This window comes from Eptesicus fuscus, chromosome 10, assembly GCF_027574615.1.
Source record: "Eptesicus fuscus isolate TK198812 chromosome 10, DD_ASM_mEF_20220401, whole genome shotgun sequence".
Taxonomy (NCBI): domain Eukaryota; kingdom Metazoa; phylum Chordata; class Mammalia; order Chiroptera; family Vespertilionidae; genus Eptesicus; species Eptesicus fuscus.
In genome coordinates this window covers 88,456,113-88,483,678 of record NC_072482.1, presented here as the reverse complement: position 1 = coordinate 88,483,678, position 27,566 = coordinate 88,456,113, and the positions used below count along the sequence as shown (strand labels likewise).

Below are 27,566 nucleotides of genomic sequence, written 5' to 3'. Positions count from 1 at the left end.
AGCGTGGCTGGCCAAGAACCACTGTTAGAACAAGAGCGGAGTGGGCTTTTTTTTTGGGGGGGGGGGGGGGCGGGGGCACTTCTGACCATCTAATGCGGAGTCACTGTGCGCCAGGACAGGCATGTCAGGTACAGTGTCAAGACCAAGGGAATGACGTGTAACGCGCCACACAAAACCACAAGTCCGGACACTTGCATAAGGACTCCATCTGGACACCGATATGAGTGGGACCTCCGCTCCTGGTGGGCAATAAGGACTCGGGGTCCGACCTCCCAATGCTCGGAGCCCTACCGGACTTCCCCCCCCAGACGGGAGCGGCCGCCTGCGGTGCGACCCCCGCCCGCTTCGCTCTCCACCTGCGGACCCTCCAGTGGCTGGGAGTCTGCGCCCCACGATCGCTTCTACGGAAGGCTCCTGCGTGTGATTCCATTGGCTTACCGGGGAGGTCTCCCCTGGTCAACCTGGCGTCTTGGAAAGACGCACACGCGTGAGTGACTGTACGGGACGGCCCCTTGCTCTGGACAAGCACACTCTGCGAGGTGAGGCGCGGCGCGCCCAGTCTACTCACCCGCAGCTTCCTTTCCGCGCGGAGAGGTGGGCGGGGCGGGAGCCGGGGCGGAGGCGGGGCGGAGGCGGGGCGGAGGCGGGGCGGAGCCAGGAGCCGGAGCGGAGGGCGGAGCCACCGCTGTCGCTGTTCCTGTCCCCGGTGCTGATCCGCGGGAGGCATCTTGTGGCGCCGAGCGCACCCGGGGTCGGAACAGAGGGTCGCGGGAGCGCGAGGAAAGCCTGGAAAGGACTAGCTGCAGTGCCAGGCCGGGCCGGCGATGCCCCCCGCTGCTGCGCTTTCTTCCGGCGACCGAGCGCCCCCGGCCTTGGGGGCGCATCCGGGCCCCGTGGAGGCCGAGCTTTGAGGCTCGGAGGCCTCCTTCCGCCGCGGCCGCGCAGGAGGGCACAGGGCCCGGGATCGCCCGCCCTTGCGCTCTGCGGCCCCGCTTCGGCTCGCTTCCTCCCCCGCCGGCCACCATGGCCAGCGCCGCCCGGAAGAGCGCGGGCTCGGGGCGTAGGCGGCCGCCGCCTCCGGGGCTGCGCGCGCTGCTGCTGCTCTGCCTGTGGCTGCCGAGCGGTCGCGCCGCCGGCCCGCTCCCCGCGCCCCTCTCGGGCGTGGAGCAGCTGCTCGGGGAGTTCCGCCGGCAGCTGCAGCAGGAGCGGCCGCAGGAGGAGCTGGAGCTGGAGCTGCGCGCGGGCGGCGGCCCTCCGCCCGGCTGCCCCGGCCCGGGCGGCGGAGGCTACAGCGCCATGCCCGACGCCATCATCCGCACCAAGGACTCCATCGCGGCGGGCGCCAGCTTCCTGAGCGCGCCGGCGGCCGTGCGGGACTGGCGGCAGTGCGTGGCGGCCTGCTGCTCCGAGCCGCGCTGCTCCGTGGCCGTGGTGGAGCTGCCCCGCCGGCCCGCGCCCCCGGCCGCCGCGCTCGGCTGCTACCTCTTCAACTGCACGGCGCGCGGCCGCAACGTGTGCCGGTTCGCGCTGCACCGCGGCTACAGCAGCTACAGCCTCGGCCGCGCGCCGGAAGGGCAGCGAGACCTGGGAGCAGGCTTCCCGGCCACCGCCCGGGCCTCGCCGCGGCTGGGTAAGCAGGCCACTGGGGGAGGCCCGGGCCAGACCGCTGGGGCCCTGCTGTCCTTGCACCTGTTGGGTGGCGGCCTCTGGCAGACCCGCTTGGCAGGACCTCTGGGCACTCCTCAACCAGGAAACACCTTGTTCCAAGTTAGCCTAGGTGCACGCATCCGGAAGAGTGGCTTTCATTTCTCAGCTTTAGGGATGGTTTCGTTAAAATCCCCAGCAGATTGAGCAGAAGCAGGCGCGGTGGGCGGCTTCCGTAATTTTTTTCAGGCTTCCGGATCGAGGCTGCTCTGGGAGAGGATTCATGGAAATGCAATTTAAAGGAGAAAAGCTCAGAAGAAAAAAAAAAATTACCCATAATATCTAAACCTCTTTTTTAGTCTGGCACCGCTTTTGAATCTTGAGTAGGAGGCCCTGCTAATTTCTCAGCCTCAGCTATATCCTGTGCACCCACCCACACAGTATTGGTTCATATTCCAGAACCTCTTGTCGTTAAGGCTCTGTTTACAGCAGTGTTATAAATCAGATGAGTGGACAGTATTATTGTTCTTTATGTAAAATGCCACCTTGCTATGCTCCATCAGAATTGGTGTGTCTTACCTCTGTAGGTTTTACCCAGTATGTTTAGTTTTCAAAAGAAATCAATGTTACCATGGTACTTAACATGGGTTTATTACATTTTTTTATGATGCAAATTCAAAATTACATTTATCTTGTTCTTTCTCCGCAAGTCAAATATTTTTAAGTAGCATGAACCTTTCCCCTTCTTATCACTTGTTTATTTTAAGGCCTGTTTCTGGGTAGATAAGCTCTGGCTCATTTTAAAATACACTGTACAATGTGATTTGCCTGGACTTGAACTGAGGGGGCAATGTCTCTGTTATTTCAAATGTAACAGTGATCAATTTAGAGGCTATGAGGATTTCACATCTCACAGCTCACCTAAATGATCAAAAAATGACTTTATTTTCCTTCCAGGAAGGCATGATTAATTAGTTTTATAATATGTGGGATATTTCAGCACTACCCTGATTCTTCCATCTGATATCTTTGGGGTTAAGTCTTTGAGGGTTTAACATCTGTATATCATTAGCAGCCATTGCTATTTATGGCATATAGTTATGTTTCAGTTTGTCTACCTAAAAATAGTATTTTAAGATAAATTTCAATGCATTTGGCTGCTAACCCTAACGTCTTACTGCTGCACGATATGATGCTTTCCAGAATCGTAACGTGGTAAACTGTTGTGTGGAAAGCAGTGAACCTTCCAGAACCAAAGAAGAGTTCTCTATAAATCTCCCGGAAAGGGCCCATTGGCAATGCAGTTGTCACCTGTCTCCTTACCTGGGAGGAGCAGAATAAAGACATCAGGCGTGCATCTGAGCTACAAGTCCTCGTTGTTTTAAGTGACTATAAAAATGGGACTCATTATGTTCTCAGTAGACATATGTGCCCTTTGGCAATAACAAGTGTGGGTGTTCCTTGTAACATGCTCATTAAAAAGGCCTCTCCCTTGCGGCTGGCAGCAGCATTCCCATTCAGAAAAGTCAGAGCTCAGAGAGCTGCGGTCCCTCCCATAAGCCCCGTGTTTCTGGGCCTTGAGAGGATCACTAGATGAGAAGGTGGGTCTATGAACATCCCGGAGGGAATGGCAACTTGTTGGGAGCTTTTCTGATTAGCATTCCAGAAGAATCTTTCTAGCTGCCATGTATTGAGTGACTAGCCATGGTTGCCTCTTGGGAAAGGACTAGGACTGCAGCCATCCTCACACCTCAGGCGCGGGAACCTCTAGGACCCTCGGAAGTTTGCTTAGGAGACAACTTTGGCTGCGGAGGACGAAAGACGGTACCTTCCACAATCATTCAGAGGAAGTTAAGGAGGAACAAGTCCAGGGCGGCATTTGGATCAGAGCTTTGGCACTGGAGGACAGAGCAAACAGTAGATGCCTTTGGGTCAGCTTACTAATAAGAAGCTTAAATCACCCTAGCTCAGTGGTCGGCAAACTCATTAGTCAACAGAGCCAAATATCAACAGGACAACGATTGAAATTTCTTTTGAGAGCCAAACTTTTTAAACTTAAACTTCTTCTAACGCCACTTCTTCAAAATAGACTCGCCCAGGCCATGGTATTTTGTGGAAGAGCCACACTCAAGGGGCCAAAGAGCCGCATGTGGCTCGCGAGCCGCAATTTCCCGACCACGGCCCTAGCTGGTTTGGCTCAGTGGATAGAGCCTCGGCCTGCAGACTGAAGGGTCACTGGTTCAATTCTGGTCAAGGGCACATGTCTGGTTGTGCGCTCCATCCCCAGTAGGGAATGGGCAGGAGGCAGCTGATCAATGATTCTCTCTCATCATTGATGTTTCTCTCTCTCTCTCTCTCTCTTCCTCTCTGAAATATATATATATTTTTAAAAGAAGCTTAAATCAATTAATATATTCACAACTCTGCTCTTAGAAATGCAGCTTCTCCCATCAGTCTTCACTGAAGCCACCCTCAGTTAAGGATTACTATTTAAGCGAGTAACGATGTTCCCCAAAAATGTATACACACTTTAATAGCTGATAGCTCAGTTTTGAAAATGAAATGTATTTCCATAGCACTGGCTTCATAATTATCCCAAGTGTGTGTATACATTTTTGGGGGGACACCCTCTGTAAGTAGCCTTAAATTATTTAGTTCCATTCTAGATTGCAGGTAAATACATACTTGTTTTGCTATTAGGAAACAACTCAGAAACTCAGTGTGCTGGCTCCTGTTGTAAAAAAATTAGTTATCAGAAGCTGTGAATTTCCTAGGTGAAAAATTAGACTCTGTAACATCCTATGTGGGCTTTATTTTATATGGATCCAAGAACGTGCCTTAACTTTCCAAATTTATTTTGCATCCATTGAACACTTTGTCACTCCTGTTTTAAAAATTTGCAAATAAGAACTTCTATATCAGAGGTGGATTTGTGTTTATTTAAGGTTTACTTCGAGAATGTTTCAGATTAATTCATTTAACAACTTTGAACATAGGCAGTTTATAAATGAAGTGAAAATTTCAGTCTAGAGAATAAAACTACCGATTTATACATTGGAAGGCCTAGTTCACTGTTCTGCTTATCTTACAGCCAAATCCCAGATTCATAACTGGTTGCTGTTTTATTTATTATGTAAAGGGGATGCAATGAAAATCGTTAAAACATAACTTTCAGTCGCTATATATTTTCTTAGCAGTCCTTTGCTGGACTAAATCTCTTGTAGCAAACGAGATGCCTCTTAATTAAAACTATAAAAACGAGGGCACCATCTCTCCTGTGAATTCTTTTCTTTCACAGAAAAAGACGAGCCTCCACTTAGCAAGGCCGGGGAGGATGTGGTTGTGCGTCTGCCCACAGACGGGCTGGTTTTGGATGGCCGCGAGAGCACAGACGACCACGCCATCGTCCAGTATGAGTGGACACTGCTGCAGGGTGACCCGTCAGTGGACATGAAGGTAATTCATGTCATCGTTGTCATGAAAACGGATGTTTCAGGGAAGTGGTCTTTGGGAATGTCCTCCCACTTAATGCTCCCAAAATGTCTTTTAGCTAGCAGAACAGGTGTACAATGGAGAACGTATAAAAGTGACAGTCCAAAAACTGGTTCGGTCTATAAATTCACCTTTCTACTGAGCAAACAGTGCTCTGATCCTCTGTTTTGAAGCTTGCTTTGTTCTTGCTGCTTTTTTGCTGGCTTCACCAGAATCACAAAAACCTTCGAGGAAAAGAGACTTCTGCTTTGTTTTAATGACTCAGATTACTGCTTAAAATTTTTTTATTTCTTCTTTTCTTAGTTCAAGATCCAGGTAGAGAATTTGAAAATTAAAAAAGGAGTATAAAGAGGAAAATGACAGCAGAACGAGCCCATCTTCACATGATCCAGAAAGCAAACATTTTACCTAGCAGTTTGGGCCCGTTTGAGACAGTGAGTGACCATGAGTGGGAGACGAGTGACTAAGTCAGGTGCCCCACCCAGATTTTCACCAGGCTGGTCTGGGCCCAGCTGCAGTTGCTACAGGTGGGATTGAGCTCCTTGTCAGCGGCTGCAGGCCAGTACACAGTATTTCCTGGCTTGGGCAGATCAACTTCCTCCAAACCACTTCAGTTAGAGGAAGTGGGGCGGGGGGGGTGGGGGGGGGGAAATCTGTATTGGTTTGCTAGGGCTGCCACAGCAAATTAACCCAGACTGCTTGGGTTAAACAACCTATGTTTATGTCCTCACAGTTCTGGAGGGGAGGAGTCCAAGGTCAAGGTTCCAATAGGGTGGGTTTCTCCTAAGGCCTATAGTTTCTTCTTGGCTTAGAGTTGGCTGTGTTTCCCTTCCTGTGTCTGCGTGTGGTGTCCCCTCTGTGGGGAGCCACTGATTTGTATTTTATTGAGATTGAAACAAAAACAATCACCTGGTCTCTCCAGACTGATTTACGTACACTGGTTTTCTCAGTGGTTATGCACTCTTAGAATTGGGCTGGGCCCTTGTTCCACATGGTACCCAGCCTCCCATCCATAGCAGAGCCCCTTCTGTGACATACCGTCCAGAGATCTCCCACTATCTGCCTAGATATTTCCAGACATGCACGCTCACTGCTTCACCTCAGGTCCTCTGGCATCTTCAATCTGCTGTAATTATTGGGCACACAGGATATGCCTCCCTGTTACTTCTGTGTGTTGGTGCTGGGTGTTCTCGTTAGAAAAGCATTGGACACATCTTCCTTTATTCCTAAGAGTCCCTGTAACTCTCTGAAAAAAAATGAATGTCACCACTTGGAATGCTTTCCTCAGAACGCAATACTCCCCCTTCTCTCAGATGAATTGATTTCCAGACAATCCACCACCCAGACTCTTCTGTATTTTCTCAGACTCATCCACACGCTCTTTTTTTCCCCCCAATATATTTTATTGATTTTTTACAGAGAGGAAGGGAGAGGGATAGAGAGCCAGAAACATCGATGAGAAAGAAACATCGAACAGCTGCCTCCTGCACACCCCCCACCGGGGATGTGCCCGCAACCAAGGTACATGCCCTTGACCGGAATCGAACCTGGGACCCCTCAGTCCGCAGGCCGACGGCTCTATCCACTGAGCCAAACCGGTTTCGGCATCCACACGCTTCTTAAAACCTGACACCCCTATTTGAACCCCATATGTTGACTGAAGGTGTGTGTATCTTCCTGACACAGATGTCAGCTTCTGTGATCCAGACTTTGTCTCTACTTCTATTAATGAACCTTAATTTACATAAACTGTTTTAGTAGCTGCATCACGGGCATGTGGAGTTTTCCATTGGCAGGATTACCTGAAACCTGCCTCATCTTTTACATGAACAGCTGCCCTGGTGGCCTCCCCATCTTGTTTGTGTAATTGACTGATTAGACCTGAGTGCAGGACCTAATATTTACCCTTTTTACATCTCAATAGAAATAGCCTAGCTGGTGTGGCTCAGTGGTTGAGTGTCAAACTATGAACCAGAAGGTCACGGTTCCATTCCCAGTCAGGGCACCTGCTAAGTTCCAGTGCACCCAGGATGCTGAAGGCCATTACCCAGGTCTGGATCCAGGCCTGGCGTTTCCCGCTTTGGAGAGGAGGGGCCTGGGAAGGCATCGAAGCCCAGGGACAGGGCATGCTCTGTCCTCCACCCTGAGTTGGATAGGGCTTCCCGCACACCGCAGGCCCACAGTTTTAGAATGACGCTGGTGTGCTGAGAGTTGACCCCAGAAGCCCAGCAACTCCCTCACCTCCAGAGAGAGCTCTGGCCCAGCCTGGGGATCACCGTGAACAGACGCCCACGAGAGTGATCAGCGGGGAGTGGTTAGGGGAACTCGGACACAGAGACAGAAGCCAGGGAAGTAGGCCGTTCAGAAGACGGGAGTGGCCAACATTGTTAAGTACAGTAAGGGGGCCAGTTTTATGTTTTGAAGAAAAAAAAAAGACGAGGAATAAGTATTGTTGACCTCGACGCTAGGTGCCCCTTCCAAGGTCAGTTAGCGAGTGTGACCAGCACAGTGCCTGGGGAATGGTGGACAAAGAAGCCAGATGGTAGGACAAACAATCAATGGAAAATGAGCAAATGAAACAGCAGCATGGACAGCTCTTTCAAAAAAGTTGAGTTGAAGTGAAAAGGAAATAACACTGTGGCTAGAGAAGGTCTGGGGAGTTTTTATTTCTTGTTATTTGTTAGGTCAACAGAAACTTGAGCCTCGTAATAGCAGTGAGGTCTTAGGAGGAAAGGGGTCAGGGACTAGATGGAGGGTGGAGTGTGAGACGGAGACAGGTCACCTAATGACGGAGGAGAGGAGGAGATGATGGTACAGGCTCGGTACCGTGGCAGTGAGTGGAGGAGCCATGACTCTAACCATACTTAGGGTCCTAATTTTCTCTGGAAGTAGAGGGGGTCTCCTGCTGAGAAGGAGGGACTGGCTGCTGGGTGTGGAGCCGGGAGGAGGTGCAGGTTTGGAACAGTGGCTGTTGAGGAGAAGTGAAGGGTTGTTCATCAAGGGTATTGTCAGTCCAGATAGCACTGGGAATTGGGAATTCAAAGTAGGGGCGACGTGCCAGAATGGGGTATGACAGTAGTCCGCAGCCTTGGACGGGGACTGGAGAGGCAGGTCATGGGGCTGCTATGAGGAGGGCACTGCTTTCCGGTTCAGGATGACGCGGGACTCCGCCTCCCATCTCCTAACCAGATGTGATGCTTCCTGTTTGGGTGGCAGGTGCCTCAGTCAGGGACGCTGAAGCTGTCCCACCTACAGGAAGGAAGGTACACCTTTCAGCTCACCGTGACGGACACCGCGGGGCAGAGGAGCGCCGACAACGTCTCGGTGACCGTGCTGCCGCCGGCCTTCTCCACGCGAGGTGAGGAGGAAGTTTTCCCCGGAATTCAGAGGCCAACAGGAACCAGACCACGTACAGAGGGTGGGACCAGAGTGGCATTTTATATTCTAGCTACGCATGCCGCGGGCTCTTCCGTTTTACCTTTGGGTGTTGTTGGCCGAGAGAGTCTCTACTAAAAATGTGATCACAAAGTAGCCCCTTTATGCTCCGGGCCGGCAACACCGCTGGACTGAGGTGGGACCCAGACCGGCTCCATCATTCTTTTTTTTTTTTTTTTTTTTTTTTTTTTTTTAAGTTTCTTTATTTTTATTTATTTATTTTTTTAAAATTTCTTTATTGATTAAGGTGTCACATATTTGTCCTCATCCCCCCATTCCCATCCCACCCCTCTCCCCACGCATGCCCCAATCCCCTGTTGAACTTAACCGTTGGATAGGCTTATATGCATGCATACAGGTCCTTTGGTTGAACTCTCCCCCTCCCCCCACCCTCCCCCTACCCTCCCCTATCCTCCCTCTGAGGCCCGATAGTCGGATCGATGCCTCCTTGCTTCTGGTTCTGTTCTTGTTCCTCAGTCTATGTTGTTCATCATTTCCCCTAGATGAGCGAGATCTTATGTCACTAGATATATACTAATAAGAACTGAATGTGAGACAAGCAATAATAGTTATGCTGACAGGCAAATGAATCAATCTGTAGCGAGCTTCCCCCTGGACCAACAGTTCTTTTGAGACCCAATTTCAATGTCCAGTAGTTCCTTATGTGTACATGTCAGCACTGACCCCTCAGCTCTGGATGGTGGACAAATGGTGGTAATGGAGGTCCGACTCCCTCTGGTTTGGTCTCGGCCGAACCCAGGGGCACGGCGTCACCCGGACTAAGGGGCACGTGGCCTCACCCATACCCAAGGGGTGCGTAGTCTCACCCGGGCCTGGGACCCAGCCTCACCCGGATGGATCCAGGGGCGCACGGCCTCACCCGGACCCAGGATCTGGCTTCACCCGTACCCAGGGACGCTTGGCCTCTCCCAGACCCAGGGGCACGTGGCCTCACCCGGGCTTAGTTGCACAAGGCCTCACCTGGTTCCAGGGACACATGGTCTCTCCCGGACCCAGGGACGCTTGGCCTCTCCCAGACCCAGGGCCACTTGGGCTCACCCGGGCCTAGGTGCACGGGCCTCATCCGGATCCAGGGACGCATGGTCTCACCCGGACCCAGGGACGCTTAGCCTCTCCCAGACCCAGGGGCACGTGGCCTCACCCGGGCCTAGGTGCACGAGGCCTCATCCGGATCCAGGGACACATGGTCGCACCCGGACCCAGGGACGCTTGGCCTCTCCCAGACCCAGGGCCACTTGGGCTCACCCGGGACTAGGTGTACGAGGCCTCACCCGGATCCAGGGACACATGGTCTCACCCGGACCCAGGGACGCTTGGCCTCTCCCAGACCCAGGGCCACTTGGGCTCACCCGGGCCTAGGTGCACGAGGCCTCATCCGGATCCAGGGACGCATGGTCTCACCCGGACCCAGGGACGCTTGGCCTCTCCCAGACCCAGGGGCACGTGGCCTCACCCGGGCCTAGGTGCACGAGGCCTCTCCCAGACCCAGGGCCACTTGGGCTCACCCGGGCCTAGGTGCACGAGGCCTCACCCGGATCCAGGGACACATGGTCTCACCCGGACCGAGGGACGCTTGGCCTCTCCCAGACCCAGGGCCACTTGGGCTCACCCGGGCCTAGGTGCACGAGGCCTCACCCGGATCCAGGGACACATGGTCTCACCCGGACCCAGGGACGCTTGGCCTCTCCCAGACCCAGGGGCACGTGGCCTCACCCGGGCCTAGGTGCACGAGGCCTCATCCGGCTCCAGGGACACATGGTCGCACCCGGACCCAGGGACGCTTGGCCTCTCCCAGACCCAGGGCCACTTGGGCTCACCCGGGTCTAGGTGCACGCGGCCTCACCCGGATCCAGGGACACATGGTCTCACCCGGACCCAGGGACGCTTGGCCTCTCAGACCCCGGGGCACGTGACCTCACCCATGCCTAGGTGCACGAGGTCTCACCCGGATCCAGGGACACACGGTCTCACCCGGACCCAGGGACGCCTGGCCTCTCCCAGACCCAGGGGCACGTGGCCTCACCCGGGCCTAGGCGCACGAGGCCTCACCCGGATCCAGGGACACACGGTCTCACCCGGACCCAGGGACGCCTGGCCTCCCCCAGACCCAGGGGCACGTGGCCTCACCCGGGCCTAGGCGCACGAGGCCTCACCCGGATCCAGGGACACCCGGTCTCACCCGGACCCAGGGACGCCTGGCCTCCCCCAGACCCAGGGGCACGCGGCCCCACCCGGGCCTAGGTTCACGAGGCCCCACCCGGATCCAGGGACACATGGTCTCGCCCGGACCTAGGGGTGCGTGGCCTCTCTCAGACCCAGGGGCACGTGGCCTCACCTGGACCTAGGTGCACGAAGCCACCCGGACCCAGGGGCGCGTTACCTCTCTCAGACCCCTGGTCGCGTGGTCTCACCTGGATCCAGGGGCTCACGGCCTCACCCGTACTCGGGACCCAGCCTTACCCGGATCCAGGGGCCCACGGCCTCACCCGGACCCAGGGTTCAGATTCGCCCGGACCCAGGGGCACATGGCCTCACCCGAACCCAGAATCCAGCTTCACCTGAACCCAGGGGCGCGTGGCCTCACCCAAACCCAGGGGCGTGAGGCCTCACCTAGACCCAGAGGCGTGTGACCACATCTGAGCCCAGAGGCTCGCAGGCTCGCCTGGACTCGGGTCTCAGCGGGGTTTCGTCTTCTTGATCCCAATTCCTGTTGGTCAATTCCCTCTCAGCAATTCCTTCGGTCATTTTCTCAGAGCTCCAGGGCGGCTGCCACAGAACTCGTTGGGCGGCGGGCTCGGCAAGGCTTCGGTGTGCCCGGTGCCCGGCGGTGGGCTGGTCCGGTGTCGCTGCGTCGGCCCTTGGGTCTGCAACGGTGGCCAGTCGCTGAGCGTGCGCACCTGGCCACTTCGGGGCATTGAGATTCTTGAAGGACTCGGAGGTCAGCAAGCACGGAGTCTCCCACCCCATGTCTCCCAGGGGCTCGTCTGTCCGTGCTCGGCAGCGAGTGGAGCCGTCCCCTCAGCCGGAGACCGCCGGGGGAACTGCGCCGAGCACGTTCCAGGCCACCATTGTGTCGCCTGAGCCATAGTTCTTAAAGTGTGGACTTTGGGTCACCGGCATCAGCATCATCCTGCGTACCCCTCTCTTTTATTCTAGTTGTAGAGCATCTGCTCAGCCAGCCCCCCGGTCTTTCTGGCTGGTGTCTGCTCTGCTCTCCCGTCGTAGTCTCAATATTGTTGTGGTAGGCAACGATCAGGCTGCCGCCCTATGTCTCCATCTTGGTCCTCCTTTGTACAGTTAAGTCTTGATTGTTGTTGGTGTCACTGGGAGGAATTGTCCTCCAGGCCAATTGGCCGTGAGGACCCTCTTTGTCTATATAGGAAGAGTTGCTGTGCAGGAGACATGTTTGTGGGCCGGGTCTTGATGCAGCAATGCCTTGGCGCTCACTGAGTCTGCCTCTAGAATGCCTCCCTTATGCAAGTGATTGAAATCTGGTGTCATCTCCCACCAACCACTAGATGCCTTCGTTTCTGGGTCTCCAATGTAGTGTGGGTCAGCCACTACCTGAGGCACTCAGCAGGAAAAAGCTTCTGCTCAGCTTGGCTGGGGCGGAGCTACAGGGTGGAGCCTACAACCTTGGCTTCCTGTCAGCCCCGCCCTATGAGGCTCCTGTGTCTGTGTCCCTCTGTATTCCTTGCAAACACCTCTGAGAGAAACGCGCCCTGGAGTTTCGCCCACTGCCAAACAGTCCAGTCCCTCCCCTAATGAATCTGGACTCCCAGATTCTCGCCTGGAACTGGGTTTCAGTGTAGTTGGAACTGGGTCTCAGCGCAGTCTGGCGTCCCTGTCTCCTTCCCAGCAGGGCCACCCAGTGGCGCAGGCAAAAGTCCGTCCTCTGCGCGCCTTCCAGTGCGCGCGTCTGGAGCCGCCGCTTCTCTGTGCCTCCGCCACCACAGCCCAAATTCATTCCCCCAGCGTGCGCCTGGCTTCCCAGGGTTTCGCCCGGAACTGGGGTTCAGTGCAGTCGGAACTGGGGTTCAGCACGGTCCTGAGCTTATGTCTCCTTCCCGCTAGGGCAGTTCAGTGGCGCAGGCAACAGTCCGTCCTTTGCGCCCCTTCCCGTGCGCGCCTCTGGAGCTCTGCCTTCCCCCGCTCCTCTGTGCCTGCGCCCCACAGCCCAGATTCATTCCCCCAGCCTGCGCCTGGCTTCCCAGGGTTTCGCCCGGAACTGGCGCTCAGTGCAGTCGGAGCCGGCGCTTAGCGCACTCCGGAGCCTTTATCTCCTTCCTGCCAGTGAACGCCGGCCAGGCCGTCAGCCGCCCCTTCCTCTCCGGCTCCATCCTCCCCGCAGGCGCGCGTGCTCGTGTCTCCGCCAGTTTCTCCATACCTCAGGCTTTTACGGCTCCCCCGATTGTCCCCGTGGCCTTCTCCTTCCCCCCAGCTGTGGGCATTTCAGTCCGCCAGCTCTCCTGTGGTTCTGGACGATGTCCGTTCTGACCTCTAGTTGTGCCTTTGAAATTGTTGTGCCCGGCTGCAGGTTAGGTGTTTCACCTATGCCGCCATCTTGGTTTCTCTCCCGGCTCCATCATTCTTTACCGGATTTCATAAAAGACAATCATCAGGCTTTTCCAGGAGAGGATCTAGTGTAAAGGTGTGTGGTCTGTCTGATATGTACGGTCATGAGTGCAGCAAGGAGTACATTGGAGACAAATCAGCCCTAGCCGGTTTGGCTCAGTGGATAGAGCATCAGTCCTCCGACTGAAGGGTCCTGGGTTCGATTTTGGTCAAGGGCACATCCTTTGATTGCAGGCTTCTGGCCTGAAATCTTTCGTCTGCATTCCCAGTGTCAGGAAGCCCCCCAGTTGTTATGCAGCTGAGTCTAGTAGAGTGGGCTTACTCTGGAGTGGGGAAATGCCTTTTAGGAAAATACATTGTAGCTCCTATGAAATGGACAGCAGATTAAAAACTCCCAAGAGCTCCAAAAAGGAGACAATTTCATTATTTAGAGAAGAAAAATTCATACCCGCCAGTATCTTAAGATTCTGTTTATTCTTTACAGTACCAAGGAGGTATGGTAGTCAACAAAGAGGGTCCAGTAGTAACAAGTTCATCTCAGTAAAAGTCATTGCTTAGGAAGCGAGAACGTAAGACATAGCCTGTGTAAATGGTGTATGGAATACAATGGTCGGCCACCCACGTGCCGTGCGGGGGTGCATCTGACCCAGAAGGTGATGGGATGAAGGAACTAACGCAGAGTGAGGCCCGAGTGAGGAGCCCAGCAGGGTGGGGAGGACCAGAGCTGCTTCCTCTCTCGTCCCACCCCGTGGCAATGTCGGCGTGGAGAACGGCCCTAAGGTGAAGCCCGGTGATTCCTGAGAACTAAGTCAGGGGCCTATGGATCCAGCTCTGAGGGTTAGGTGCTTCCTTATCTGTGTCTCTTCGCCCACGTGCATTTCATCGCACGATGAGTCTCAGTTCATCCCGAGGGGGAAGCCGCTCTCCTGCAGCCCTGTGACCGGAGTCTTGTCTGTGAACAGGATGCTCCAAGGTTTGCTCACGCCACCACTTCTTTTGTGACGACGGCTGTTGCATTGACATCACACTGGCTTGTGATGGAGCCGAGCAGTGTCCTGACGGATCTGATGAAGCTTTCTGTCAAAATTGTGAGTCGGCTGCGTGGCCTGTTGGGGCAGAAGGGATGCCTGTATCCTCATGATAATATGCTAGTCAATACAGCTCTTTTTCCGCCCGGTTTCGGGTATAACTTGATGAACAGGCTTTGCCGTAAATGAAGCAGCGTTTATTGAGTCTCTAATGCTAGTTACAAAGGTCAAATAGTCTATATTGCTTACATTTTTCAGAAATTGTTTGCACTTTTCCAAAAGATTCTTCACCATCAGAAAAATGCTCTGTACTAGATGCTTTTTAAAAAACGGAAGTGAGTTAACATTTTGTTTGGATAAATTTTTTAGAAAATGCATGACAGACTGTGGTGTGGCTAAGTCATCTGCAAAGCAGTCTCATGTCGTATGCATACACATGAACCATAGGAAAGAAGAAAAGCTGCAGAAAATTAATGAAGTGTTGGTTTGAGGAATCTCACAAGATTTCAAAGTTTTCCTCAATTTATATGTGACAGAAAGTTAATTACTTGAAGAGAGATCACTCATTTGAAAAAGAGAGAGAGGTTTTTTATGAGACTCTAACATGTCTTAACTGGATACGTTATTATTCCCAAATACCCATGACTTCAAATCTACTGCAGATTTAGGGGTTTTAGTTAAAGCTCAGAAAAGAAGCCCAATAAACAACTAACTAGCTCTTGCATGCTTCAGTGAGCCTTGACCGGAAGACAGAGACTCACACAGCGACTTCCCAGCCTAGAACCATAGCAACGAGCAAAGATGCAGCAGGACACTTCCTGGAGAAGTCTCAGAAAGCCGCTGCCCCACGCCGGCCACCTGCGTTCCCAGACACGGAGAGGAATCATTCCGCCTCCTGGGGACCAAAGATTCCAACTGGCCCTGTGATGCCAGGTAAGGGCTGGAGACAGGTTCTCCACAAAGAGCTTTGCTTTCCATAAGGACACTTGGCTCAAAATTAAGGTTATATTTGGAGAGTGATAAGGAACTATCTTAAAAGAAAGAAGCATTACAATGAAGAATTTGGCCAAAAGAAAAAACAAAACCTCCCATTTGCACTGATTATTTTTTACTAGAGGCCCAATGCACGAATCTTCCTGCCCTAACTGGTTTGGCTCAGGGGATAGAGCGTCGGCCTGCGGACTGAAGGGTCCCAGGTTCGATTCCGGTCAAGGGCATGTACCTTGGTTGCGGGCACATACCTAGTAGGGAGTGTGCAGGAGGCAGCTGATTGATGATTCTCTCATTGATGTTTCTAACTCTCTATCCCTCTCCCTTCTTCTCTGTAAAAAATAAATAAAATATATTTTAAAAATAAAAGAAAGAAAAGAATGGGCCTTCCTTCTCTTGGCTGCCGACACCCCCTTCGCTCCAGCCCAGAGCCACCTTTCTGCTCCGGCCCGGAGCCCCTTTCCACCTTCCCACGCTGCTCAGAGGCCGAGCGGCTGGGGTGGTGTGGAACGCCTGCAGGGTGGTGCGGAACGACTGCTCAGGGCCTGCATATGCAAGTTAACCCACCATCTTTGTTGTGTTAATTTGCAGACTCCTGATTGGCTGGTGGGTGTAGCGAAGGTATGTTCAATTAGCATGTTACACTTCTATTAGGTAGAAGATAGTAAGAAACACCTACTAAATACAAGCATACATTCATGCCTGGATACACACTCCAGGGGTATCAATAATCAATACATTTATTTGGAAATAAGTTAGAGATAGAAACACCTATATTCAGGCAGCTAATGCCCTAAGTGTTAAATTTTAGATTATTTTGAGATGAAGCAGAAGAATCCCTATATGTTCATGTAAATCCTCTTCACACTAAGCAAGTGAAAGGGAAGGAAGTAATATGTCATTTTGAAATGGTTGCATGTGCTGGTGATTCAGTGTTATGCCTCCAATCTAACTAAATCTGTAACTTTTAATTTTTAAAATAAGGCTAATAAGATTTTTAAATGCATCCACACTGTTGAAGCATTATAGGATTTTATCATTTTAAGTTAATTTTTACTCATTTATGTGTGTACCATTGTATGATATAAGGAATATAGACCATCACATTTATGCTTTTGTGAATATCTTTTTCATACTCAAACTCTGCATACGTTAAACTGAAATAATCTACCACTAGTTCAATAACTTCTTTGTGACAATTTTTTGTTCATTGTGGAAGGTACAGAAGATGCAAATAAGAAAAAAGGAAATGACTTTAGACCACTCAGCCATCCTGACACTAAGAAAAAAGGAAATGACTTTAAATATCAGCCTTTTTTTTTTTTTTAATTAGCAGCTCTTTTTATTTATTTATTTATCTTTTTACAGAGAGGAAGAGAAAGGGACAGAGAGCTAGAAACATCGATGAGAGAGAAACATCGATCAGCTGCCTCTTGCACACCCCCCACTGGGGATGTGCCCGCAACCAAGGCACATGCCCTTGACCGGAATTGAACCTGGGACCCCTGAGTCCGCAGGCCGATGCTCTATCCACTGAGCCAAACCGGCCTCAGCTAAATATCAGCCTTTATTGAAAACAAATTTTAATGTTTTGGTATATTTGCTTCCAATATTTTGTTTATCTACTTTGTGGATTTTAAGTGCTTCCATACAAATACGTTTGCAAAAATTCCATAGAGGGCCTTTCTTTTTCTTTTTAAATACATTTTTATTGATTTCAGAGGAGGAAGGGATAAGGAGAGAGAGATAGACACATCAGTGATGACAGAGAATCATTGATTTGGGTATGTGCTCTGATGGGGAATTGAACCGTGACCTCCTGGGTCATAGATCTACACTCAACCACTGAGCCATGCTGGAGGGCATTTTGCTTTGACAGTTTAGCTATCTGCCCTTCAGATGCCTGCTTTGGTCAATTCCTTGTTGATACTGCCACCTAATGGGCAAATCAGTCACTTCAGCCCTGCCTTGGAATTTTAGTTGTTTTCTCTACTTGGAGAAGACAGCCAGCCACCTAAGAAACAGTCAAGGGAAGCCAGGTGTTTTGGGCAGGAGGCATGAAGAGCTGACGAGAGAAATGAGTTTTCAGAGACCAAGGCAGAGGAACTCTTGCTACGTTCCTGTGTTAGAGAGGCCCACGTGAAAGCAGTTCCTCGTCAGTTAATAAGGGATTTCAATCAGATGCCCAAGGCCCCTCCAGCACGGAGAGCCTGTTTCAGGGATGTTAAGTAGCCTGACCTTCATACAGCACTTCTTAGGCCCTGATCTGTGCTAGATATTGCTCGGTGATCCTGTCCCTGGGGGCCCTTAGAGCTCAGGAGAAAGAAAGCAGAAGTACTGCCTGAGGAAAGGGTGGCATGGCGTGCTCAAGAGGGAGCACACTCCGGGTCCTTGGTCTTAGGGTTTTTCATCTGTTGTCTAAAGGTGGGAGTTTTAGCCTGGCGGGTGTGACTCAGTGGTTGAGTGAGCATCAACCCATGAACCAGCAGGTCACGGTTCAATTCCTGGTCAGGGCACATGCCTGGATTTCAGGCCCAATCCCCAGTAGGAGGCATGTAGGAGGCGGCAATCAATGAACCTTTCTCATCATTGATGTTTCTATCTCTCTCCTCCCTCTCCCTTCCTCTCTCTAAAATCAATAAAACCTATTTTTAAAAAAAACAGTAGTAAAAAAAATAAAGGCAGGAGTTTTAGGATAGGTCTCAGGGGAGGGTCTCAAAAGAATATTCAACATTTTTCCAACTATGTCCTTTAATATGCTAATGCATCCAAATGAGTGTATGGGGGAGTTGGGGGTCAATCCCTGGTCAGCTTCACTGCTTTCTTTACTTTTTTTTTTTTTTAAATATATTTTATTGATTTTTCACAGAGAGGAAGGGAGAGGGATAGAGAGCTAGAAACATCGATGAGAGAGAGATATCGACCAGCTGCCTCCTGCACACCCCCCAACGGGGGATGTGCCCGCAACCAATGTACATGCCCTTGACCGGAATCAAACCCGGGACCTTCCAGTCCGCAGACCGACGCTCTATCCACTGAGCCAAACCGGTTTCGGCCGCTTTCTTTACTTTTATCTCGGGTTTGTCTGGCTCTCCTTTTTTGGTTATTTGTTCCCTTGACTGCATCCGTTCTGAGGTTTGGCTGGCACTAATGGCACCCCTTGGGCCTCTGTTACCTATCTCCCGGGCCAGGTGATTTAAGCCACCTGCTTTCTGGTTGGGAAGGAGAGGTGTAAACCATCTGCTCCTAATTGCTCTTGGTTAGGGAAGATAAGATCTCGAGATTTATTAGCAGGCTGTTAATTGCTTGGCCTTGTTTAACTACTTGTCTCAGTTCCCCTCATTTCACCTGCCAAGGAATCTCCTCGCTTCTTACTCTGTTCCCAGCGCCGCCCTCTGGGGAGTGAGGACTCAGCCTCAGAATCATTTTGAAAATAATGCTCCGGGCTGCCACCACCAGCAGGCAGGAGCTGCCACCCAGTTTGAGATATATCTGCAATCTCTGTTTCAGATACGAAGCCTTTAATTTGGGCTATGAAGATGTAAGGAATGAAGTTTCAGAGATGAAGAGAGATATTCAGTTATAATATATGTATATATTTTTTCCTAATTATTAGAGTGATATGTGTGTATAGTAGAAAATTTGGAGAATACAGAAAAAAATGTAAATCATCTAGCAAAGCTCACTGTTAACATTGTTACATTTTCTTCTGGTTACTTTTTAAAATATATATTTTATTGATTTTTTACAGAGAGGAAGGGAGAGGGATAGAGAGTTAGAAACATCGATGAGAGAGAGACATCGATCAGCTGCCTCCTGCACACCCCCCACTGGGAATGTGCCCGCAACCTAGGTACATGCCTTTGACCAGAATCGAACCTGGGACCCTTCAGTGAGCCAAACCGGTCAGGGCTGGTTACTTTTATTTATACACATATGCACACACATTTATTTACTTTTAACAAAATTAGGATATTATTTTTACAAAACTTACTTTTCTTACTTATGAGCATTTTTATGTTACTATCCATCAAAAACACAACGTTTGAAAACCCAGGGTCAAAGGAATGGGAAGAGTGGAACTCAAAGTGTCAGAGGGCCCTCACAGCACGTGGCGTTGTTTAGACAGCAGCCCTCTCCCCAGCTTCCAATTTTATGTGAGTTGAAATGATGTTCTATTCAGCATAACATAAATAGATTTAAAAACACATTGTTGTTCATGACCCATGCCTGTTTTACAAGAATCCAACAGCCAGTACAAGAAATATGAACAAATGTTCTGCTGCCTTCTTCCCCCACACACGTTTTGAGGATAAAACAAATTAACTCGTTTTACACATACGGAAGCGATACCAAGATTAATGCTAGTAATTGCAGTACAGAAAGTAGGAGTGGCAGTCTTTCACCTGTCACATTGGCAGAGGTGGAAAAGTGTCATAATGCTTACACGCGTACAGAGAAGCAAGTCTCATGCACTTTTGGTGGAATTAACTTTACAATTTTCCACTAGCCAGATGACTTATCATCCTTAGTAAATTCATGTATATTTCTTAATACAAATTACCAAATAAATGCATATAGTCCCTTTAAATAGTCTTGTTTCAGTTGCAGGTGTCCTGAACATTTCTGCTGATGCCATATGAGTAAGGAAGCTTTAAAATGTTTGTTTCCCCGTAACATGTCTCATGTTAGCTGATCATTTCTAATTCATAGACATTAAGCCTTATATTTCCCAAAAACCGCCCTTGAAATCACACCGCAGCGTGAGGGTAACGTTACTAACTCAGTAATTATTATATTGTCAATGTAACAAGCACACAAATGCTATAAATTACTAGAGAGGAAATGATAGAAGGGACCGGCCATTGCTCATTAGAAGAACCTGGGATAAAAATTCTAAGATTTTATCTTTCTTAATATCTCCTCTTAGTAGTATGCTTAGGGTCGGGTGAGAAAGTGAACTAGCATGTCCTTGTGCCTTTTGTATGTTCTGTTCATTTTTTTATGAAAAAAAGCCTTTCGGGACTGCTGCTGCTTTCCATTGTATGAAGTTCAGAGATTACCCTTGACTCCTCTGGCCGAGTCCCTTCCTTCCTTCTCCGAGGTGGAGGTGGAGTCCTGGCACAATATGCTCGTTTCCCTCCCTCTGGCCAGTGGATTTGTTCTAGCCACACATTCTGCTGTATTAAATGGGTCACATTACTTATCTAATGTGCTGGTGATAAGCATAGGCCTATGCTTATTAGAGAAATAAATGCTGTATAGTCATGTCTTTTTTCTAAAGTTTCTGATGTACCCTCAATAGGTGTTCTACTTATTTTCTACAGAGAGTGATTCCTCAGGGAAGAACAAAAAAGAAGAAAATTATGTTTTTGAGTCGAAGAGCAATCGAGGAGGAGGGGAACACCCAGCCCCAGAAATAGGTAAATATATACCTTGAAAATTCATTGCAGAGTATAAAGGTTTTTTTAAATTCTTCACTAAGTTTTTTTTAAAATATATTTTTATTGATTTTAAAGAGGTAGGGAGAGAGAGAGAAACTCTCAATGATGAGAGAGAATCACTGATCAACTGCCTCCTGCACATCCCCCACTGGGGATCGAGCCCGCAATGCCCGCAGGCCGACGCTCTATCTACTGAGCCAAATCAGCTAGGGCTTCACTAAGTTTTTTATTTATTATTTTTATTGATTTCAGAGAGGAAGGGAGAGGGAGAGATAGAAACATCGATGAGAGAGAATCATTGATCGGCTGCCTCCTGCCTGTCCCTGCTGGTGATTGAGCCCACAACCCAAGCATATGCCCTTGACTGGAATCGAACCCAGGACCTTTCACCCTGCAAGCCGATGCTCTATCCACTGAGCCAAACCGGCTAGGACGCAGATTATAAAGATTTGCAGAATCACATACCCTCTAGTTGAGGATACCAGAAAAAACTTTTAAACAGCTCATGACAAGAGCAGTGGTCTGTGGATCAGAACTGATTTCTCATCATCTCCTATATCAAGCTTCACCCTTCGGGCACTTACACAGTCACCTCACATCTTTGAACCTCAGCTTCTTCTTTTATAAGTTGATTGGACTAGATAATCACCCCAGTCCCTACCAGGTGTAACCTTCTGTGAAAAGAGTAATATTCGTGGCGTAGTGGTTAAGAACAACATGCCAGGTTCCGATCTTTCTCCTCCACTGAACTGTATGACCTTGGGCAGGTTTTCTTTCTTTCTGGATCTCAGTTTCCTCATGTGTAAGATGGAGCTGATAACTGTACGTGCCCGGAGGTGTTGGGGAGAATACATTGGACAGTAAACACACAGCACTTAGCACAGTGCTTGGCTCATACAATGATGGTTATTATTACTGAGTTATTTGCGATACGAGAGTAAAGGTCTTAAGAGTACCTGGTTCTCCAAGTGTTCTGGTGACAAAGACAGAAGCCAATAGGAACAGGAAACTGTAGGAAGTAGAGGGAATATTTAGTAAATGGAAGACAAGTCTCATCATTCCATAATTTTGGTTGTTTTTAACTAGAAAGAAAACACTTTCCACATAGTCCTGTAGGAACTCGGGCTTTAGTCCTAAATCCTCAAACTAATTAGTGAAAATTTAGGGAAAAAAGGTGATTCTTTTCTTTTTTTTTTTTTTAAAATATTTTGATTTTTTACAGAGAGGAAGGGAGAGGAATAAAGAGTTAGAAACATCGATGAGAGAAACATCCATCAGCTGCCTCCTGCACACTCCCTACTGGGGATGCGCCCGCAACCAAGGTACATGCCCTTGACCGGAATCAAACCTGGGGCCTTTCAGTCCGCAGGCGGACGCTCTATCCACTGAGCCAAACCGGTTAGGGCTAAAAATATATATCTTTGTTAAATTCAGAGAGGAAGAGAGATAGAAACATCAATGATGAGAATCATTGATTGGCTGCCTCCTGCACACCCCCCTCCTTGATTGAGCCCAAAACCCCAGCATGTGCCCTTAGCCAGAATCGACCCTTCAGTCCTCAGGCCGACACTCTATCCACTGAGCCAAACCGGCTAGGGCCAAAAGAGGATTCTTAAGTTATAGATCTAAGTTGAGAAAACTTTTTTACCTTATAGTATCTTTTGTAATATTTGGACAACATAAAAGTGTGCCGAGCTAGCACGCCCATGGGTGAAGCTGAGGGGGGGCGGTGAAGGATTTAGAAAAGACAGACAAGAGAAAAAAGCTGGGTCTGGCTGGGATGCTGCCCTCTCTGATAGGCAGCGCCCGGCCTGCAAGCTGAGTCTTTATTTTATAGCCAGTTCCCACGAGGCAAAGGGCGTGCTTACAACATTCTCGCGGGTTTTGAATCTACTCAGTTACGTGCACCTGATCAAGCTTTGTTTACTTGCTGCAGCTCCCGCAGCCCATATCACTCAGCCACGAGGGGCCACAGGTTTGGACCATAAAGTCAAGCTGGCTGTAGTTGTGCTGGGACTTGCACGTGGCTTTGCCAGGAGAGGATCGTGCCCTCTCATTAGTCCCAGGCTTGAACCTGTGCAAACGCTGTAGCCGCTCTCCACATTAAAGTATAATTTTTTAACAATGGATGGCCAAAATATCCCCGATGTCAAACACACAGATGCTGCCCAGTCTGCTGTCCTGCTGACTCACCCTGACCCAAGATACATGAATAAAAAGAGCCACTGCCGGTCATATGAACAGAATACCCAATTCGCCCCCTTAGCTGGTTTCTGAGAAAAATATCATGATGTGGGTTCAAAGGGGTTAGAAAGTTTTAAATCTCAAAGAACCCAAACTAAAATCATTGAAGAAGTACTTAAAAGTCCAGAAGAGTTTTCTGTATTCTAGCAAGCACTTTCTGGAAGATTTCATTTTCCTTGTCATCAAAGCAGTAAACAGGAGTCAGATGTGACAGTTCAGCAGCCCCCTGTCTGACTTAGCCAATAGAAAATTCCCCTAGATTGTTTTACTGTACTCTGTAGCCTCAACACTGGCGATCATTCCTAAGGGCAGCCTTGAATCACTTTCCTGCCCTGAACAAGAGGCTGATCTCAGTCTCTCCTTTGTTCCATTCCTTTGTACCATTTCTAACCTATGTGGCTGGTACTGGAAGACGAGGGGGAACCCATACCTTCATGGCCCCCTGGCCATTTCAAAACTGCCTTCTTCAGGGTGGCTATTAGGAAATTCTAGCAGCCAAAGGTCAACTGTCACGTGGGGAAATTCTGCCGTGATTGCAGAGTCCTGCGGAGGGGCTGCTGTGTGAGGAATGTATGAGCCAGCTCTAGAGTCAATGCCAGGCAGTTGTTTATCACAGATATTTATCTTCCACAATTCTCTACGGAATACCAGCCTTTGTTTGGTACCCAACAGTCGCTACCACAACGTCCACATCCCCTCCTCCTGTGCCCAGGCGCTTCCAGACAAAATCCTCTCCAGTGGGATTCTACAGATATACCAGGAGTTGAAACGCCTTCTTTACCCTTTGGAGCAGTCCTGGACCCCAGTGGTCCTGGAGCTGCACTGTCTGGGGCTGTGTCCTAGCTTCACCACTTACCATACAGACTTAGACGAGTCACTTAATTCTCGGTGCCTTAGTTCCCTGATTTGTAAAATGGGGATAAGAATTCTACCAACTCACGTGGTGGCTGTGAGAATGAAATGAGTGGATGGATAAAGCACGGAGAGCAGTGCTGGCACTCTTCAGCATCAGCGTATTATCTTTGATGAGCAGCACTTAGCTCAGTGTTAGGCACCTGGCTGTTATTAATGCAGAAAGAACGAATCAATGGAAGAAAAGGCTATAGAACCGGCTTATGCCATGGAGATTTTGCTCCTCTAGCTCCACCAGTTGGCAAGATCCTTACAGCTAAAAATAGCTCCACCATCTCATCTGTAAGACTGGGCTGACTAGGAAGTAGGTCAGACTAAAAATAAGGCCTCCTGCGCTTGACCAGACTGATCTGCTTTATTACAAGTTTGACTTTTTAAAATTCCACATGTGATATATAGTAATGGTCTTTCTCTGTCTTATCTCACTTAGTAAATAAGCCATAGAGAGCTAATGCACGATATAATTAATATAGACAGTAATATTGTACTTTAATGATGTAATGTGATAAATATTGCTTCAATGCAATTATATAACAATATATAAGTGTATCATCCAGCTGGCATGGCTCAGTGGTTGAATATCGACCTGTGAACCAGGAGGTCCCGGTTCAATTCCTAGTCAGGGCACATGCCTGGGTTGTGGGCTTGATCCCCAATAGGAGGCGTGCAGGAGGCAGCCGATCAATGATTCTCTCTCATCATGGATGTTTCCAACTCTCTCCCCCACGCCCTTCCTCTCTGAAATCAATAAAATATAATTTTTTAAAAACAATATATAAATGTATCCAAGTAACAGGCTCTATACCTTAAATTTATCAAGCGTAACGTATCAAATTTATCAGTCTTTTTCTTTTTTAAAGAAAGACTGAGCCAGGGCACACCCTGTTCCTCCCAGACTCCTGCAAGCCTCTAAAAGGCGGCTTGTAGTCTGGGTGTGTAGGAACAACCCCACAGGAAAACCCTGTTCCCCTCCACTTAGCCAGAATTACAGCAGCATATTTTGAAGTTAACTCTCAACCATGGTTCTACTGGCTGAAACCAGGTTCCCTGGATTTAGAAAAATAAAATACAAATTTAAAGTTCTAACCAGAAATCAGTTATCTATACTTATTTTCAGAGGGAATGATCATGTGTGAATCCACAAATGTCACCTATTGACTGCAATGAAGTTTCCTATGGCCACAGTGTCTACACTTGCCTGCTGACAGGGTGTCTATTACAGTGGACATGAGGCTGATCTGACTGCAACAGTTGTACCCACTGATGCCATCCAATTCTGTAGGAACCTGGTAGAAAATTTGGGTATAAAGATGTCTGGCTTTGAGACCTCAGCCTGCCATGTACAAGCTATGTGCTCTTAGGTCAATTAATCTCTTGGCACCTCAGTTAATCTGCAAAATGCTGGTAATACAGGTATCTGTCTACTTGAATTGTTCATATTAAATGAAATAGCGCATACGAAGTGCTTATCCAATCACGGACCCACCGCCAGGCTGCCGGGCCAGTGTGGCTCAGTGGTTTGAGCATTGTCCCATGCATCAAGAGGTCACTGGTTCAATTCCCAATCAGGACACATGCCCAGGGCACATTGCAGGCGTGATCCCCAGTAGGAAGTGTGCAGGAGGCAGCCGATCCGTTTCTCTCTCATTGATGTTTCTCTCTCTCCTCTCTCTCTAAAAATCAATAAAAACACTGGCCCACCCTCTTTACTTCCACTGTTTACAGGTGCTGTGCTGCCGCTGACCCTGGGCCTGGCCATCACTGCGTTGCTGCTTCTCATGGTTGCTTGCCGACTACGCCTGCTCAAACAGAAACTGAAGAAAGCTCGTCCCATTACATCTGAGGAATCTGACTACCTCATCAATGGGATGTACCTCTAAGTGTAACTTAAATAGCTGGGGCAAGGACGTTTCACTTATAATTTATACATATACTGGGTTTTGGATATTTAGAACCTTTTTTTTTAACTGGGCTAAGAAAGGTATGGAAAACACAGAAGATTCTACAAGCCCCAAACCTTTGTTCTTGTTTATTGTAGAAATAGTTTCCTTGGAAGTATGTGAAATATTTTGAAATTTAGAGGAGTCCATACAGTTAAAGGCTTACAGTCTAATTCTGATTTACGTCAACTGTTCCTGAAAATGGAAATTTGTAGTTAGCCCAAACAGAAAATTAAGTATCCAGGAGGTGGCCTTAGAACGGCAGTGTCACTAACTCCGTATTTTTCAGCAGCCATGGGCCCCCGGCCACCCTGTGCCACCTCGTGCACGGCTCCCTTGTTCTGTGGCCCTCCTATTGCTCACTTTCCCCTTCCGTAGCTCTCCCTTCTCTCCCTTGCAAAACCTGTTTCTGAGAACGGATCTCAAGTGAGATGATTCCAGCACCTCTGACATCATGTCATGTAGGTAGGTGGCTGCCTTATTAGGCTGACCTTTGGGGGGAAAAAAAAATCAGACTGAATTACAAATAGCTCTAACATGGCATGAAGCGATACAGGAAATCAAGGTGGAAGGAGAGAACCTGGCAGGTCAAAAATTTTAGCCAACTTCGCTGAGGGCAAAGTGAGCAAGGACTACTGGTGCTTTCTTGTGCCTCCTCCACACTGCTCAATGGTCCCGCACACAGCAGCTCGTTCTCACCGTCACCACTTCTCAACATTAGCCTGTACTGATGGGAGAGAAAGGTGCATTTAAATTGAAAAGCAGAATGATGAGTGGATTTCTGGGTGCTGCTTTGGTAAAAATGTCACTTTTACATATTAGCTGGTTGTTTCATCCACTGGAATGAGCAGTTTTTCCCATTATTTAATGTTTTAATGTGCAATCAGCTAACGCCAGGCTATGTATTCTCAGAGCATAAAGCAGTTTTGCACAAATTCATCTTTATAGAAAACTGGCATCTAGTTTAGCACCTCTTCTTTTTGTTTTGTTTTGGGTAGGATTTTAAAGGCAAATTATTCCCATCATCACCTAATGCCAGAATTATACATTTTCTAGAAATTATTCTTCAGAGTAGACTCCATAGTGTGATGCCTGTCTATACTCACATGATGTTCCTATTTACATGTGTGTTTGTATTGTTGTTGTTTTTACCATAAGTGGCCAATCTTTTCAAATTCTAGGACATGTTTTCAGAATGAACCCGAGACAGGTTGTTCCTTTAGCAAAGAGCTTAATTTGGGTTGGAGATATAACCGAATACATTAACGAATTAACAAAAACGGAAATTGGTTTTTATTTCCTGAAAAAGTCAAGCATTTTATTGAGTTTAGAACTGAGCAAAGATTTATTTTTTCCTCAAGGACAGGTTAGAGAAATAACTGAATGAACGTAAGTTGTTTGTACTCTCTACGGGATGCTGTGCCCTTTGCTTTCTAAGGAAGGATGTCACCTACAGCCATACCCAATAAAATAAAACTGTCAAGGCATGTCTTTCAGCACATCTTTTATTCATGAAGAAATTAAACACAATTTAGTATTGCTATGATGTTGAAATACTTGAGAAAAGATGTCCCATGTACAATAGGCTGTTAATAAATTATACTTTATTCTTAAGCCTTAACAACTTTTTAACATAATCATAAGTTGCCAGTATTTACTGAGCTGTACTATCGGACTGGATTGAACCATACCAACCCTATTTTACAAAGAGGGAAATTAAGGATTAGAGAAGCAGAATCAAGATCTTCAAAATACACTGCCTGATGGACTGAACAAGACTTTTTAAAGTCAACTTACCTTTTCATTATGTGATTGAGAGTTCTGCATCTAAGACAGTTTTA

General features: G+C 48.7%; 1 protein-coding gene across 2 annotated transcripts; it reads left to right on the top strand.

The window, feature by feature from the left end:
* The first annotated feature begins 710 nt into the window (after nucleotides 1–710).
* On the top strand, nucleotides 711–27,212 carry LRP11 (LDL receptor related protein 11). 2 transcript variants are annotated; one of them, XM_008159438.3, is made up of 7 exons: nucleotides 711–1,630; nucleotides 4,943–5,100; nucleotides 8,353–8,494; nucleotides 14,130–14,255; nucleotides 14,928–15,128; nucleotides 20,513–20,608; nucleotides 25,511–27,212. In XM_008159438.3, exons 1-7 carry the CDS (start codon nucleotides 1,024–1,026, stop codon nucleotides 25,663–25,665), a joined length of 1,485 nt encoding a protein of 494 aa, XP_008157660.2. In that variant the 5' UTR covers nucleotides 711–1,023; the 3' UTR covers nucleotides 25,666–27,212. The 2 variants fall into 2 exon arrangements, with proteins under 2 accessions (XP_008157660.2, XP_054578372.1); XM_054722397.1 differs by lacking the exon at nucleotides 25,511–27,212 and adding an exon at nucleotides 15,777–15,806 and having other exon boundaries at nucleotides 20,513–20,571.
* The last annotated feature ends 354 nt before the right edge of the window (nucleotides 27,213–27,566 follow it).

Bases quoted from the DNA above. Each gene is read 5' to 3' on its own strand.
- LRP11 (XM_008159438.3), top strand. From the start codon at position 1,024: ATGGCCAGCGCCGCCCGGAAGAGCGCGGGCTCGGGGCGTAGGCGGCCG. The intron at 8,495-14,129 runs GTGAGGAGGAAG...GTCTGTGAACAG, and splicing joins GCCGGCCTTCTCCACGCGAG to GATGCTCCAAGGTTTGCTCA. The intron at 15,129-20,512 runs GTAAGGGCTGGA...TATTTTCTACAG, and splicing joins AACTGGCCCTGTGATGCCAG to AGAGTGATTCCTCAGGGAAG.